Source organism: Montipora capricornis, chromosome 12, assembly GCF_036669925.1.
Source record: "Montipora capricornis isolate CH-2021 chromosome 12, ASM3666992v2, whole genome shotgun sequence".
Lineage (NCBI taxonomy): Eukaryota > Metazoa > Cnidaria > Anthozoa > Scleractinia > Acroporidae > Montipora > Montipora capricornis.
This window is the reverse complement of record NC_090894.1, coordinates 37,039,545-37,057,437: the sequence shown is the minus strand read 5'-3', so window position 1 is coordinate 37,057,437 and position 17,893 is coordinate 37,039,545. Positions and strand designations below refer to the sequence as shown.

General features: G+C 40.1%; 2 protein-coding genes across 3 annotated transcripts in view; one reads left to right on the top strand and one right to left on the bottom strand.

Moving 5' to 3' along the window:
- The window catches only part of LOC138026481 (centrosomal protein CCDC61-like), a 50,331-nt gene extending 37,842 nt beyond the window's left edge, over positions 1 to 12,489 (bottom strand). The window contains exons 1-3 of one of the 2 annotated variants that reach the window (XM_068873851.1): positions 12,121 to 12,489; positions 9,681 to 10,331; positions 8,321 to 8,403 (exon numbers count right to left, since the gene is read on the bottom strand). In XM_068873851.1, coding sequence (XP_068729952.1) covers positions 8,321 to 8,344 — 24 coding nt within the window. In that variant the 5' untranslated portion in view covers positions 8,345 to 8,403; positions 9,681 to 10,331; positions 12,121 to 12,489. The remainder of the gene's footprint in view (positions 1 to 8,320; positions 8,404 to 9,680; positions 10,332 to 12,120) is intronic. The other variant, XM_068873850.1, reaches the window with a different exon arrangement.
- A 43-nt stretch (positions 12,490 to 12,532) lies between these two features.
- On the top strand, positions 12,533 to 15,892 carry LOC138025768 (cytochrome c oxidase assembly factor 6 homolog). Its single transcript, XM_068872931.1, has 2 exons — positions 12,533 to 12,705; positions 15,309 to 15,892. Exons 1-2 carry the CDS (start codon positions 12,562 to 12,564, stop codon positions 15,402 to 15,404), a joined length of 240 nt encoding a protein of 79 aa, XP_068729032.1. The 5' UTR covers positions 12,533 to 12,561; the 3' UTR covers positions 15,405 to 15,892.
- Positions 15,893 to 17,893: the final 2,001 nt, after the last annotated feature.

Here is a 17,893-nt window from a genome sequence, read left to right as displayed (position 1 = left end):
TTGTGCCAGCTCCTTGTGGATGGCAGTCTTGTGGGAGTCCTCCATTTGCTGAACGTCAGCGCTGAGACCAGGGCACATGGTTCCAATGTTCCAGTTTGCGATATGAAGAGCTGGAGTCTTCGTAGTTTTTGCTTTTGACTGCTTGGTGCAAGCACTTGCTCGCTTGTTGGGAGGGTCCCCTAAGCTCTACGCACCCAGTAGAGCAGGCACGCGATGACAGAGCGGCACCTAACTGGCTGGGTGCTTCCCAGCTTGAGGCGGGTGGGAGCCCCCCAATGAAACTGCGAGGGCTTCTCCCACCATCGGACGAGACCCCTGGCACTCCTTACAGCAATCAGTCGGAGCTTAGAACCAGTAAACTGCCTCGTCCCATGTTGAGCTAGAGTCTTGTGACACCGCTGGAGTGCCCTCTCCAGTTCGCACTAAGGTCTGGGTGGGAAGATAAGGAGATGCTGGGCTACCCATACGACATTGTCCCCCTCTTGGTGTAACTGGCTGGGTCCAATAGAAAGGAAGAACCAATACAACTTGGGCCTTGTTGGACTGCAGAGGCTGCCGGAAGAAAGTGCTGAGCACCTGCCTTCTGTCTTAGGGGGCTCCACTCTGGATTTGTCTTCGAGGTTTACTCCTGAAGACTTCCTGAGATCAGGAATAGCCACAAGGCAGCGGAGGTTGGAAATCAGGGTTTACCTTCCCCTAGCTGGGCTGCCTTCAAAGGCTAAGAGCCCCATATACCCTGGGCAACTGGTTTTAAGCTGCCAATGGCTTCGCTTTCTTCCCTTCTCCTGTTGGTGGTGCCACTTCCGCCGCACAGAGGCCAGAAGTTGAACTTAGCCGACAGAGGCTCGAAGACGCATGCCATTGGGAGCATTTCGAGAGGCTGTGAGAGCCCAGCCTCGCAACCCACTCCTCGGCTATAACAGCCTTACGTAACTATTAATATCACAGCATCATTTCACTTTGGCTAATTCAGAGTTCATCCAGCGTTCAAGTATTTTAGGATCTCTTGCAGATGCAAATAGATGCAAATACATTGGTATCATCTGCAAAGATTTTAAAACTTAATAGGTCTGAGCTATTTGGTAAATCATTAATGTAGATTAGGAATAGGAGAGGTCTGAGGGTGCTCCCTTGTGGAATTCCATATAATATTGTCTGATTTGGGGATTTAACTCCACATACTGTTTTCTATTCGAGAGATTACTTTAAAACCATTTCAAAAGTATCCCCCTTATTCCATTTCTAATTTACTCAAAAAGATCATATGGTTCACAGTATCAAAAGCTTTTGAAAAATCTAGGAAGACGCCAGAATAGTACAAGTTATTGTCAATAGCTTTACTTAGTGTATTTGTGATATCAATGATAGCCTCTGCTGTTGAATGTCCTTTTCTAAAGCCATATTGGAATTGAAAGAGGATTTTTGGCTATCATGCCAATCAGTTTCCATGTCGTTTTCAGATTTTCACTCTTAAGTCTAAATTGTTCTTGAAGATATCTTTTTTCTGCTACGTATTTAATTCTATTTAATTGGTTCTTAGACGATTTATAATAGGTTACTTTAGGTTACTAAGGGAATGACATTTTAAAAGCTTTTGTCTTCATTTTATGGATTTCAGACTGGCGTTAGAGGTGGGAGGTGGGAGTATAGGCAATCAGGTTTCCAAGGAACCACCAACACCAATAATTTGTTAGAGAAAGATGAGGTACAGGTCGGAATAGATACACAACTTTGTAATTGATAATAGACGCATACTTCAATGGTTCCATGAGGTCACCAAGATCAGACTTTATGCTGTCGCAAATGGCAAATAAATTTCGCGCATTTGACGTTGTTGTTGTAGGCTGCTATGTCTCGCACATTCCTTTACAGTAGTTCCGCTGTTGTTACAACATGAAGAATGCTTTATTTATATAGCGCTATTTCCCTTTAGCCCAATAGTGCTTTACAATAATTACAATCCAAACTAGGAAAATTTACAAGTAGCAGTAGGATGTATTTTTACAAATTTCAGGTTAACAAATCTAGCCGTGGTGCTGTGCTCCGACATCAAACATGGCAGCCAGAGGCACCTTCGTATGATTTCAGCCCGATATCGTAAGCTGCACCCTTTCGCAATTCAGTCCTCAATACGGCAAGTAAAGGGTAATTAGCACTGCCAATTATTATTATTATTATTATTACTATAATTATTATTATTATTGTCATTGTTATTGTTATTGTTGTTATTATTATTGTTATTATTATTATTATTATTATTATCTTACCATTATTATTATTAACAGGAGTGGGACTCCTGCAAAGCTCTTCAGCATCTGGCAGACAGCTGTCAATGCAGCGACATTGGTGTGGCAATACTTGGGCACATTGGAGGGGAGACAGCATTTTGCCGTGGGATACCACGGGAATGTCTTGTTCTGCCTCCCTGGAGATTGGTGATTGCACTCAACTACCCCAATGTCTCTAAGAGGTCCAAAAACTGTTTGCCGGACACCACCCAAATTGGAGATACTGCTTGCTGTGCTCTGCCGAACACCGAAGCCAGGACGTGCTGGAATTCCCTCCAACATTTCCTATCCCTCAAGCCCCAGGTATCATTCCCTGGTGTGGGCATCCACTCTCTCTCACAAACCTCACTGACCAAGGGGCCAATCTGGTGCCTGGCCTCTTGCCATGGCTACAACGTTTCCATACCATACTGGATGGGGGACAAAACCTTTGCAACCATTGTACACAAGCTCCTGTGGGCCCACCCAATGACAGGCTGTCACCTCCCGTATGGATGCCTGGAGTTTTCATCGTTGGATATGAGCCTCTGCTACACAGTCATCTTCAGCAATCCTGACTTCCACCTGCTCCTTTGCGACCTGGCTGGCATCTAGAACATCTATGCAGTCGACCTCTCAACTGAGGCGTTGTGCAACGAAGGGCTTTGAGGCATTCAAGTCCAGCTTCGCAGCAGCCTCAAGGACTCCAGCATTTAAACTGATGCAAAAAATCCCTCCTCCCGCTTGCATCACAGCTGGACCTCCTACCCCCACTTTTTGCTACGGCTCAAAACCCTTGGGTGGCCGACACCCTGCTTCCATCTCTTCTCCTACATGGGGTCTGGGAGCTCATCTACACCAAATGTGGGGATTGGCCTGAACCCTCCACCCCCTTTGTCCAAACCTGTCTGGCCGCATGGCTGGGGAAGGACCCCAACAACTTTCTTCAGTTCTTCCTCCAGGTCCCCCCCTCCCCTGCCCCCACTATGTCACCTTTTGCAACTGGGTGGAAAAAATGGTGAACTCAATTGCAGCAGACGCAGAGAAAATATCTTGCCCATATCTTGTGTTCCCACACATCCTTTGCCATGAAACGTAGCCTTTGGAGTCAGCCGCCATTCGCAAACACCTGCAGAACCCTGCCTATGCCCCGATCTTCCAAACACCAATGGAGGCACCTGCTCTCTCTAGAGTCCTTGATTTTTCAGTTTTGCCAAAACCTTTGCCAACTTCTTTTTGCAGAAATGCTTTTGCTACACAGCTTTCTTCCAATAGCCTTGTTTCAACAGCCCCTCCACAGCTATGCTCTGCGACATGTTTGCTTTTCTCCATCCACAGGTTTGTGTTCCCTCCACGACCCCTCTTTCTCCGGTATATGTTGAAAAGCAAAGCAAAGTACTTGTCCACATGCAAGTACTTGTGCTGGCACTTGTCCAGAGCAGCAATGCCGTGGACAACACGGTGTCAGAGATGCGACTGCTCTTGTGGAGGTCTACTAGGTGGCGATGGTATTCCATCTTTGCCTGTATCCCACCCTTCTCAGAATCCCCTATTTATATGCATGCAAGGAGTGGAACTGTCTTTCCTGCGACCTCTCCATTTGATGGTTTCCTGCGCTGCAAAGGGCAAGTTTTGTTTTGATGCCCACACAGTAGTTTTGGCAAGAAAGAGTCTCTCCACAATGACACAAACGAAGATGGTCCTTGCAATACTTTTGGAAGCAACTCCTTCTGCAAAGCTGTTTTGCCAAGAACAGCCACTGGCATGTGTCTTTTCCCTTTCTGGCCATGACAGAGTTGGGGCAAGGGCTATAGTAACCCACATCTTGCTCTTTCTCCAATTGGGACTTGGTCTCCATCGCAAGCACCTGCACCAGTGCCTCTGCCTTCTGTCGACCCGCAAGCTACCTACACAACAAAAAAATACTAGCAAGTACTGGGCAAGTGTTGCTTCACAAGGTTGTTGGCAAGTGCACCACCAAACTATCCGGTTGAATGGTAGTATGTACCAAGAAAGCACAAAATGCTGCAAAAGTGAGAGTTGTCCAAGCAAGAAATCGAAGAGATTGGTGCTTTGCGGATAAAGGAGTCTGCCCTCTTTCTTCGAAAGCAGCTTGGAATTGGCACAACGAGGTTGTACAAGCCTGTTTCCTTGGTCCAAAGTTTGCACAAAAAACTGGACTATCTTCTCAAAGCTCAGGAGAGCCACTTCAAGAACGTGGGATCCTTGGAGCCCTTGAAAAATTGATTCTCTCCTTTTTGGAAAAAACCGATCTGGTTGTTTCTGCTGCAAACGCGGCAAAGTCGGCGATTGTGTGGCCATTGCAGCTCGCAGCACTCTTTTTTGCAACCCTCTTTGCAATTGATGGCATTTGTACTGGCAGTTGGCACAAACAAAGACTCACACGCCCTACTGGCCCGCTTGTCCTCTCCTCCTTTGTCTCTAGCATGCATGGACTAGAAAAACCCTCTGTTACGGCGTAGGCGAGTGTTGCCGCAGGCTGTCCTGTGTGTACCCAAAGGTAGCCAAAACTGTGGTTGCCCCAACGAAAAAATAAGTGTACCTGCTTGCACTGAGCTCACCAACTGCCTATTTTGGGAACCTGACTGCCTACATCCCACCTCTTTCTAATTGGGCCAGCTGAGGTGGTGCACTGGCCTTGCTGCCAGGGTTGAAAATTAATGCTCGCACGTTCACCCAGGTGACTTTCAGAATTGTGTTGCCGAGTACTAATCAAGGATCACTTGCCTAGTTTGGTGAGTACGATTTTTGTATACAAAATATATTTTTCAAAATAACTGTAACTTTTTACTTTCTGCTCTGAAATCTCCAACAAATTTGGATCGCAAACAGACAAAAAGGACTCCCATTTTGGTTGATTGTTACATGATAGATGTACAAAGTAATACCTCTGGTCATAAAATATGCTGACTCATGCAAGGCGCCAGGAAACGCTGGAAAATGCACATTTCCCACCCCTTTTACCGATACTTTGCTCCAAGTTGTGCACATTCACTGAGTTTTAAAAGTGGTCATCTCCAAATGTGGAGATATCTTCCTGTATAAAAAGTACATTGTGATAACAATAGTACTGCTGGTGACAGGAATACCACCCCTCTAATGGAATACGAAAAAGACACGAACAAGCTCAATGGTGACTTGTCTGTGATGCACTGAGAATAGAAAGGGGTCAGAAATGCAGAAGGTTCTGATCTTGAGTAAATTTATTGGCAGGTGTACAAGCTACGAAACAGAACCAATTTCTTATCACAAGAAAAGTGCAGCCCACGTCTTTGCGACAGAGGGAATCAAACATAAATGGTTGTGTATTTTATTATTCATAGGAGAGGGAAGGGGACAGTTTTTTTAATGGAGGAGACAGGGCAATTGAAAACTGATCTGGGCCAGTGTGATTTTAAGGTCACTCGCCCAGATGGCGTAGTTCCAAACAGGTGCTGCTCTCCTTTGCTCAGGGCAGTGGCAAATATATTTTGAAGAGTCATTGTTTGAACTTCATTCCTTTCAGGCCACATTTCCTTGATAGTTGTGGTTACTTTATCGGAAGTCCAAGTTGCAGAGTCTGAAGTGTTAACGCAAGTAAATTTTAATTAGGTTGGACCAAGTTAATCATTTTTAGCATATTTTCGTGCTAATCTGATGATTTGTTGGGCTGTTCTTCAGTATGAACAAAATTGTTCTTTATATATATCACCATGAATTGTCACATTCACTTCAGACCGACAAGATTCTAAAAATGAGGTCAAAATAAAAAAAAACCTAAAAATCAGACATGTAAAATTGTGGCTTCCGCTATTTTGGCAAACACACCATACCTGTCTGCTGTTGAGATTGATTATGAAGAATTAATTTTGAGCATCACCAGAGCTAACATCGTCTGGGTTTTGATACTCGAATTCCCTCTGCGATAAAAATGTTCATGTCATGTAAAATGTAAAAACACTGACGTCTTGCAGTTAAAAGCCAACTTTACTTTTGCATAACAAAAATTTTAACGAAATTAACTAACTTACCTTCATTTCTTGCTCTTTTGCTATAAAAGTGCTCTAAGAAGACTGTCATTTAGCCATTTCCTTTCAGATTTATGCAAGTACAGTGTCCAAAACCACGTGTTGATTGTGCAACCATCAATTAGGACCAGACAGAAACATTGGTTCGTTCTGACACTTTTGGTTGCAACATGTTGCATCACGATCAAAACTGATAAAGTCACACATCCTCAAAAAATTATACTGTAATACCAAACTGCATGTCGACGGCAGGCATTAAATACCAAAGGTTTTGAAATAAACTGGGGCAGAATTTTTTTTTGGACAATTTTCTTTTTGTTTAATATTTGGAAATGGACATCACTTCGGACTCAATTACCGTGTTTGTGTTGCGACAAAATCTGATAAGTTCAATCGCAAATTGATACCGCTATCTTAAAAGGTTTATCAAGAAGAACAAAGTCCATAAACAAAGACCTAATTATGTAAATTTAGTTTCAAAGAAACCTATCTGCTCATCTGCAAATCATGCAGCACACGAGAACGTATCAAGTGAAAAGTTTTGTTGTAAATTGCACAATGTAAAATGCATTGAACTTATGAATGAAACAAAAGGATACTTTTAACCTATTTTCTTTTTCCTTTTAGTTATTTATTTATTTATTTTTTTGTCTTAAAGCGTTTTTGTAACCGCTTATCTCTGCCAATTTGCAGCCGGCAAAAACGTTCAAGTAGCTGGTGCTTATGCATGAGTACCGTGTAGCATGAAATTTTTGTGGGACTTTTACTTTGCAGAGTGGATATTTTTTGAGGTTTGCAGGAGCAACTTTTGCTGCTCAAATTGACTGAAATTTCTGCTGGGAACTAATTTTTGAGGTTTTGCTTTCAAGCAGCAAGACATCAACTTAAGGTAAAACAACATTAACAGTCTACTTCTCAGATATTTCAATCCATGACAAGCCGGTCGGCACAACAAGTATTTCCAGTTAGAACCAACATTTCAACTAAAGCTGTAAAAGCCGACTTTTAAGCGGCTCAGGTTGATAAAATGCAAAAATACAATAAACTTAAACTCAGTCACTCAAAATAGATTACATCTGTTGTGCAAGCAACCACACAAGTGCTTCTAGAGCTACCGATATAGCATGGTTGGTCTGTTGCAAGTGCCAATGTTGTATCTACCCAAAAATATGTTTAAAAAATAATTTTTAAAGCGCTGTAAATTGAGTAAATTCAAAAAATCAATTAACAGCATTTTAAAAATTATATTTAAACATATTTTTGTTACCATCAACAATTCTGCACAGGAGTTTCTTTTTTTGATATACAGTAACACAACTGGATTAAGAGCCATTTTTAATTATATTGTTTTAATTAATGGGAATAAATTTTTTTTTTGGGAATGTTTTTTCCAGCTGGAACTTATTTTTGTGGATCAAGAACCATCCGCAAAATCTGAAAAAATTAAACCCTGCAAAATAAAAGAGCTTTCTTTTGCTGTTGTTATTGCATAGGCTTATGCTCATTATTTTGCAAAAAAATTTGGCAAAATTGCGTCACATCTTTTTTCATTAACAACATTCAACAAATCAGCACAAAACTGATTGCTTTCCAATGAAATTTGCGCCGAAAATTCCCACGCAATCTCCTGTTTTTTCTGCGAATTTGTCTCTGAAAATCCCGCGAAAATTTAATTTTTCTTTGCGCAAGATATCAGAAGCCCTGTATTGTTCTTACACTGTGTAGACACTTTGTGTCAGTAGGGCAGTATCGCAGCCTGTAGGGCTTCCTCCGGGGTATGCCAAGTGGACACCTACTGCTTGAGGGTGTGCCAAAAACCTGCAGGGAGCCGACTGGGCATCCTACGAGGTGAGCCAACCTCCTACATGTAATGCCCAGGGGATGTGCCAGAACCCCTAATGTCTAATTACCACATGTACATTGTTCTTATATCACTTCTGATAAATGTAACTTGAGCTAACATGCACAATCCCACAAATCACTCCATTCAGAGTTTACAATATCAGGAAATTAACTGTAACTTACTTTTGACAAGGCACTTTCAAGCATATTAACGAAAACTGTAAACTGTTTGAAATTCCCAGTTTTGTGTGTCAAGTCCTCAATATCTGAAAACACAACATGCAGCAACGTTACATGTACATACAACAGACAGACAGCTCAGAAAATAGGTCAGTACAAAATGCAGACTGAAAATAATACAATACAAATACTGATTAACACACAATCAGTAATATGTGACAAACTAAACATTCTAGGCCAGTTTCTCAGTACAAATTATTAGTTTTCAAATTAAGTGAGAGGGTTGACCTGGTTATTAAAATGAACCTTGCAGTGTTTCTATTTCAACTGTGACTGGCCAGTACTGTAGGATACAATGATACTCAAGACCAAAACAGTTTATGTTTTCTACATCTGCATTACACAGTGTATTTTTCCTGTGGCAATAAACAGGCTTTGCATGCCGTGGAACAATTTTCATATACGAAAATCCAGCCAAAGCTGAAATTCATCCAATCAGATCGCTGTGATAAGCAATACAAATTTCCATAACAAAACCAAACGGTTGAAAAGCCTGTCAGTTGAAGGTGGTCCTTTAAGATACAAAAATAAACAAGGTTTTTTGACTGACCATTGCAGAGTTTTCTTGTGATTTTTTGTCACATTTATGGGTTGAAAGTCAAATCTGTATTCCCACTCCGACCTACAACTGTACACATCGACTTAAAGACTGGGCAACCATTTTAGTCTCGGCCTGCATTTTCTCTGGAAGGCAACAAAAATCTGACACAAGGGCACATCCAAGCACTGTTGTTTTTCTTCTGCTTTTTGTATCAAGTTTGCAGTCTGAATTTTGGCGTTTGAGCCTTTTTTGCATTTTGTACCCAGTCTGCATTTTGTATTGACAACTTTAACACCACACTAACACCAGGTCCTTAGTTATAAAAAGTATATATGATATGTAACAACTCTTTATTAATTAGTTTCTTTAATCTAATTTGTTTTCACTATTTTTCAGAGCAATGAGCTACAATGTAAGTTTCAAACCAATACATTACTCAAATTTATTTAGAAAGTGAATAATATGGAATGCCGTTTGTATCAAAAATACTTCTTGTCATACATACACGTAATTTAACTTATCATTAAATATATAAAACTTAGTGCTCTTTTTAAATAAAATATCTTAGCTTATACATAAAACTTGTCACGCCGAATACAAAAAATGTTTGAAAATATATTTAACTTGTCACGCCATATAAAAAACTTGTTTGAAAATATGAAACTTGTCATGCCATATGTAAAACTTGTTGCAATAAAACTTGTCACGCCAAGCATAAAATGTAACTTGTCATGCAATAATTATGCCTATTGGAACCAGTACCATGCCGAAGGGCGAGAACAGGTTGATGAACTTGAGTTTCCAGGATTAGCAAGATGGGCTCTCACAGAGACCTCGTTGAGAGACTATCAAGTCTTGCTGATGGTCTTAGAGACCAAAACAAAGTGGAAAGGCAAAGAGGTAATCAAAAGGACATAAATGAGTCACTGTCTCGATTGTTAAAGCAAAGTGAGGCAATCACCATCGGCAGTTTTACGCAAAGTCGACATTTCAACAACTCTGCATCTCTGATGTCCTTATTGCCATTAACCCAGAACAATTTGCTACAAGTACATGCAGAACAATGAAGCTGGGTCTCAGTGATCATGATTTGATCTAAGCTATATGGATCCGAAGCAGAAGATCGCTAGACCTCAGCCTTCACTCATTAATATTGTAGTATGAAGGGCTTCGACACTGATTGTTTCCTAGCTGATCTTGGTGAAATCCCCTGGTATACTGCATATACATTGTATATTTGTGAACACTGGTACTAGCTGTTCATCAATGTAGTGGACCAGCAGATGCCACACAAAAAGAAGTATATCTGCGGAGACCATGCCAGCTGCCCTGGATAACCCCTGAGATCTCCTCTGCAATCCACCACACTTCAAGCTCTTTTCAGACCATGTCAAACCACCTCTGGAGTATTAACTATAAGAGAGATGAAGTTGTCGGGTTTAGGGACCATCGACATATTCACTTTTACATCAGACCCCCCCCCCCCCCTCCCCTCCTTAACGTCCACTTAAAATTTTCCTGCCCTAGAAGTCCCTGTCTGGTGCCAGTCGCTACAGCTGACTGGGCATATTTACATGCACTTTACTACAGGGAGAGGTCAACAACCGGTATCCATACAATTGACTGCTTTAAGAACGTGGCGAGAGCTTTCATACATAAAACTCTGGTTTTTCCTATACTGTACCTGAACAACTGCATTTTCCTGTTGATTCTACACGTATTTGTATCTCCTTCTAAATGCATTATTCAAAGGAAAAGCCAGAATGGCTAGCCCCCATGTTGTTATAAACACATCAAGCCTATGGTCCATATTGGCAATCCATTTGCAATCCATAAGAGCAAATCTTAAAAAGTATGGTGAAAGGGCTTTTTGCATAGCGGCACCAAGGCTCTGGAATAAACTACCACTTCAGATCAGGTTTTCATCATGTAAGAGGCAGTTTTGAGGGCTAACCTTAAGATTTTGTCTTTTTAAGCATGCAATTGATTTGTACTTTTTTACTTTTTCTTTGAAACATTATATTGCGCATTTGATTCTTTAAAAGGATTTTAATGTTTAGGGTTTTAGAGTATTGTAAAGCGCCATGGACAATTAATGGAAGGTGGCGCTATATAAATGCATATTTATTTATTTATTTTCCCCGCCATGTATGCGTTATTCTTTCGCTACTCTGATGCCGCAAGCTTCCTTCCTTGTTAGGCGAGATGTCAAAACAACTAATTGTAAACCTTGTTCCGAAGGAGTGTGAAAAAAACTAAACACGCAGGATATCTGATCTACAGAGACCCTATATCTAAGTATGAAAAGTTTATTGCACATATCTTGCAAAGGAAAGTGTTGTTCAATCAGCCAAAGAAAAATGGCGAGGCCTATTAGGATACAGTAAAAAGTTCACAATGTAAAATGTAGAATTTATGGTGGCTAAGGACAGAGTAAACATTCTTTTCTTATTAAACTAGTCCTTCTTTCTCTTGAATTTTGTGACACACGATCAAAGAATGTGTCAGTTTGCTACTGTTAAAAAGTGCACCACACTAACGTCCACAGCCTTACCCCCTCCCCCCCTAGACATCCAGTTGATGTTAAGCAGGGACAAAATGAACATGTCAACAGCCCCTTAACTATAGATCGTTTTCACTGTCACGCAACAAAAAAATAAAATCAAAACCATTCCATGAAATAAGCCCAAAACTTAGAATGCTGTAGGAGACAAATAATTTCAAAAATTTATCACGTCACCAGTTCTCAGGTCTGTGCGCTACAGCGTTTCTGAGTTATTTGTCAAAGCGTTTCACACAACTTTATAAGAGTTTATAATCCTGGAAACTCAAGTTCATGAATCACCTCATTCTCGCCCTTTGGCACGGCACTGGGTTCCAATAGCCAATAGGCATATTGCGTGACAAGTTTTACTGCAACAAGTTTTATATATGGCGTGACAAGTTTTATATTTTGTAGCAAGTTTTATGTATAAGCTATTAAGATGTTTTATTTAAAGAGCAAAAAGTTTTATATACATTGTATGACAATAAGTATTTTTGACACAAACGTCACTCCATAGAATAACATACGACCTCGTTCTCTTAACCTAGAATGTATTTCTACGAACAGTCATTTGGCATTTTAATTTGGTAGCATTAATGAGTGGCAGCAATGGGCTGCATCATGTACACTTTCAAAACAAGTTTATAGTCAACTTACATCTAGCGTCAAATTGTCCTCTCCATTGATCAGAAGTAAGCCTGTCTTCGATTTCAAGGCTAAATACTTCTTTGTCGTTATCAACCATAAGCGTAACAACGTACTCTATTCCACGGAATACATGTCTGGAGCTTAAAACGGTGGGATCCAGCTGTTCAGCTGTTCTCATGCTAGAATTCATGTTGCAATAAACAGGTTGAAATTTGTCTCTGGGAAGTGAAAACACCAGAACGTTGTTCTGTCTCCTTTTACTCAAACAACGGTTGATAGTTGCAATTTTTATATGTCATGTTTCCGAAAACGAACATCAATCCGTCGGTTTCGTATTTAGCGGGCAATTTAACGGCCATTACGATCCCATCAAGCACTGCGCTCTATTGAAAAGGGAAGGTTACTAAGTGTTTGCCCGTTCCTCCCTCCTCCTCCCTCCTCTCCTCAGTGATGCCGGCTCCAACAGGAGAAGAAAGAAGAAGATGCCACGTAGCCCGAGACAATTATTTTGCTTGCCTTTCTTCTAACAATGATAATGAATCTGCGTGCATCAAGGAAAAGGAACTTTACGATAGTGTTTGTCCCGCAGTGTGGGTAAGAAGAATTTCACACGTATTAGACTTTCCTGATAACGTGATGCATGTTCTCAAGGGAATGTTGCTTTTGTTTTTTCATAACACATGTGCATGTGCATAAGACGACAGTTGAAAGAACTGTTCCCTAAAGTAACATCACGTGGTCTGAAATGGGAAAACAAAATGTACAAGCTAAAAAGGTGTTAGCTTTGTTACTGTTAATGCGCACGGCTCTTTAGAGGACCACTTTTTAGTGATAAGGATTCCCTGGTTAAATAAAGTTATTATTATTATTATTATTATTATTATTATTATTATTATTATTATTATTATAAGTGGGGATAACTTGTCTGGTGGATACGTCACTGCCCAACAGTTTGCACTTGTGCAAAATTTCAGCACATGAATTTCCTCACATGACCGTAGAATCATAATATGCACACTCTCAGCACATGTAAGTAAAGGCATGTATATAAACCCTTCATAGCTTTATGTATGTTGTTTAGGGTGACCCAAGAACACTGAGCCCGTACCCTCTATGGGGTCCACAGACCACCTTGTGGACTGGTCCACGCACTACCCCTACGGACCACTCCAAAACAACATAGAAATAAAAATAAATAAAGTAAAGTAAATAGCAACTAAATATTTGACTTACCGGTTGTCTGGATAGACCACTCGTGTCATTCTCCCGAAAATTTGAAGTGTTTTAATATGTGATTTACATACCTTGTACCGGAGTCCGAGACTGATTTCCCCGACACGAGAGCTCTATCCAGGTAACCAGTAAGTCAAATCTTTAGTTGTTATTTCTTTTACTTTATTTATTTTTATTTCTGTGTTGTGTTGGGGTGGTCTATAGAGGGGGGGTGTAGGGATAGTCCGTGGACTGGTCCATAAGGCAGTCCCTGGACCCGCTCCATAGGGGGCTCAGTGTTTTCAGGTTACCCTGTTGTTTATTCCCTGCATTTGACTTTTCCACGGGATAAAGTTACCTGGCCTTTCAACAACTGGGGTTTGGTCAGTATATAAATAAAAATTACTACAGTACCAATAGGTGATGTACTTGCAAGATATAAGAGAATACCCAGCAACTTGAAGCAATGCTTCCTTGCTCCCCTTGACTATCCTGGGATACAAGAGGTTCAGTTCGGGTTGCTGTCCGAAAACGTTGCATGCATGTTTTTCAGTGAGTGATTAACCCATTGACACCTGGGGGTTTCCCATTGACAAGTAAAATCGTCTAAATATAGCCGGTTTTGTGGTGGAAGGGTTAACTTCGCAACTAGGTGGCTAAACGAGTGAGTGACTGAGCCTGCAGTACACTGCTAAATGGAAACATGTAAACTATGGCTTTACCAGCTGAACAAAGCTACATGTACATAGCTTGGTGGCTAATGTTGCAGGTCAGATTGTATTAATTTTTAGTACCACAGGAAAATGTAAATGTAGGAAATTAAATTTCACAGCAAATTCTGCCGTGAGTTTGTATTTACTGGTAAAACTTTACACAGTTGCGTACAAAATTAACAGCACATTGCTATATATTATAATTATATATAATTATTGAACCAATACTTGATGTAGCAATAATGTATACATTTAGCCAAGCCTAAAAGCGGCGCTCCTGGTTTATTTATTCTTACTTGCCTTACTTAGACAACAAATTTAGGGGATAAAACAACCAAATAAAGTGAACCAAACAAAATAAAACAATATAAAACGAGTTTCTCGTGGTAGAGATGGAAGCAAGGAGTGTATCTCTTCCTCCATGTTTAGTGCCATAGCATTAGATGGGGAATTTGTTTCTTCAGTAAATTTTGGTCACAAAATTATTGATGCCTGTATTGTAACTAGGTGCAATGTCATGTACAGTACCTTGGTGTGCAGTCTACTTTTCTAGCACATGCATTCATCACATGACTGATCTACACAGGTCCTGAATGAACAATTTCACCCTTATTTCTCCTTTTTGTTTAAGTAAGAGAACCTATTTACTGTAATGGAAGAATGTTTTTCATCTCTTAAGTTTGATTCATTATATTTTTGTCATAGTTTTAGCTATTTACAGGATTCTTCTTTTTTTAGATTGAATTTTGAAAACTGTGGTATAAGTGAGATTTCGTTTAAAGAGCAAAGTGTATCCTTCTTCCTGGATTCTGTCACAAGATTGATCCAAACCTTTCATTTATTGGGTTTTAGGCTGGATGGGATTCTCAATTGAACCCGCAACCAGTAACAATAATAATTGTAATGGGTGTCACTTGTAAGTGTTACAGGTTTAAAATTGTCCAGCATCAACTTGATCGCATAAAGTAATTGATGGGCACAGACAGAAGAGTGTCCCCGTTGTTGAGTAAAATCTGTATACGCAATAATAATAATTATACATGTAAATTATAAATAGATCCATTTGAGCATGCATAGACTATAGCTTAATTTAAACACTTACGTACACGTGCTTGCATTGACCGTGTTGTAAATGTGTTTTTAATATAAGTTCTTCTCAATGGTTTTTTGTTTCAAGCACCCACTGAGGAACTTTTTGAATTCTGATCATTGGCTTTAATAATTATGTCTAGTAAAAAAGTGGCCATGTCACCTGCATACATTTTATTTTAGGTCAATTACTTTGCAAAGAAAAGAGTTTATGATGAATACAAAAGGAAACTAAACACAGAGGGATTTAAGCCGACAGAAGAAAAGCCATCGAAATAAAGTCAACAAAGGGTCATTGCAATTTCCAAATCATTTATAGAAGAAAAGTGAAGTAATGAGAAACATCATGACTCCTTTACTGTCCTTTGTGTTGAGAAGATCCCTTTTGGAGCAGTGTGCTTATTACAAAGAAAACAGTCTGTTGCCTTGGATTAGGCGGTTAATGCTGTAATGGCTCCTATTGACAATTTACACCATTTGCGAATTGATGGTGGCCAGAGTAAAACCAGCATAATGTAAGTGGATTTAACAGAGACTGCAAGGAGAAGTGACACTAGACTTCTTCAAGATGGACACTGTCAGTACAGCCTCAACCATCCATCCTAGAGGTGTATTAGCTATGTGCAATAAAAAGTAAGGTGGAATGCTGCAATAAGACTGTCAAAAAACCTATGCATGTACATGTAGTGCACGCTTTTTGTAATTTTGGGTGTAGCAGTTTTCCTAGTCACACAATTCAACCAGATATTGCACTCAATGAAAACTGAGATCATTCTTCTCATAAATTATTTTTCCTTTTACAGTAATTGTCAACCCCCACCCCCTCCCAAAGTCTAGTAGGGCAAATTACCAGGAATGAAGGCGGTTTGCTTAACAGTCAAATTTGCTCTAAACTGAAAATGAAGTTTAGGCTGTACATAGCCTACAATTTGTCTGAAGCCTGCTAAAAATAATACTGGCACCACAATAATAATTTTTGAAGGGTGCATGTTGGAATTCTGGCAAGGGACTCCATTTCCTTTTCTCAGTAATCTCAGTAATCACGATCAATTTGAGGGAGAAAGAAGGGCTGTTGATTATCTGATAAGACTTACATCTGGATTTAGGCAAGCCTAAAAGCAGAACTCCTGAGTTATTTATTCTTGCAATAAGTTGACCTGGCTTGAGCCTGTGATCCAATCGAAACCCCGAAGTGCCCGTGACGGCGATATAATTCGTTTTTTTTAAACTTGATTTCATTTTTTATCTTGTTTGGCCGTTCAAAGCTATTTTCTTATTTTCTTTCTACGTCAAAACGGCGAACAAACTGGTTCCCAAGAAATATTGGAGTACGTATTCGTTCTATGCAAAATGCTTCTAATGAAGTATTCGTTGTATGCAAAATAATAATGTTCACAGTGGAACACACAAGTACGAAGCAAGATCTAGAAATAACGTAGAAAATTCTCCTTACCTTTAAAGCTTGCCTTTCTCAAAGAAAAAGCATCTATCCACTTTATCGAATAGTTTAATACTGAAACAATCATGGCGGGCGGAAAGATTCTATTATAAATGTTTGCTTTCACCAATTTGACGGAAGTGTGTCACGGTGGCCGAGTGGTCTAACGCGCTAGCAGAGAAAAATCGTAATGGCTTGGGAAGTATGGGAGTTCTCCTCGGGGCAGGGAAGTTTGGAAATACCATAGGGAATATAAATCAGTCCACCCGATCGGAGATTAATTCAATATCCGTGGGGTATGCACATTTAATAATAATAATAATAATAATAATTTAATAAGTATTTAACAAGTTTCAATACTTGTACATTTGTGACTACCAACAAAAAAAAAGATTCCAGCCCGGTTTTAAGACGTGGATGCCTTCGGCATTCCACGTAATAACACTACAGGATAATAACGGCAAAAATTGAAACAAAACTATTTGGAAAAAAAGACACCCCGGCCCAGCCTTTTTGGCTACTACGAAGACCATTATTCGTCCCTTTAAGATTCCGCATATTTATTTTACACCGCCTGTCTTGTTTATCCAATTAGTGTTCCATTCTTGAGCTCCATAATGGTATATTTTGTTTTAAGATCCACCAAGACGCCATTTGGGTTTCAATGACTTCGACGCCATTGCAAGTTAATTAAATATTCTACTGTGTTCCACTACCCTTTCAATTCTAAGAAAATACGCGCAGAAGGCTCTATGCACAAAGACACCACTTAGCAGGGGAGTGACAGGCAAGACTCTTAACGACACGGAAAGAAAAAAAGGAAAAAAAAAATTTTACCCACTTTCCGACTGGGATTCCCAGTAAATAGCTCGCTTATACCATCACGACTTCGATTTTCTGGCAAAAACGGTTCCGTGTAAACACTTCCAAACCGCATCGATTTTGACGTGGTTTCGTCATGAAACCGTGTCGATATGAAACCGCGTTCGTGTGAACGCTGCCACATTTTTTGGACGACACGACTGAGGGGAGATCCAGGGAAATAAAGAAATTTACGGTTGACAAACTACGGTCTGCCACCCCGGTACGGCTCAGTTTGTTATCGACGGTCGAAGGCGTGGCCAATTTGGTGATAAAGCAACTTCTTCGAAAGCTCTTTTGTTGCAATATTCACAGCCTGACGTTGCTCGCAGGACTGCTATTGAATTGATGATGGGGTTGAGATGAAACTTTAATCTTTGTCATTTGATTTCGATGTGGAATTGAGATTTTTTTAGCATAATTATATTCTTAAGCTTTTATCGGGATTCCCATACAAATCCTTATTTTT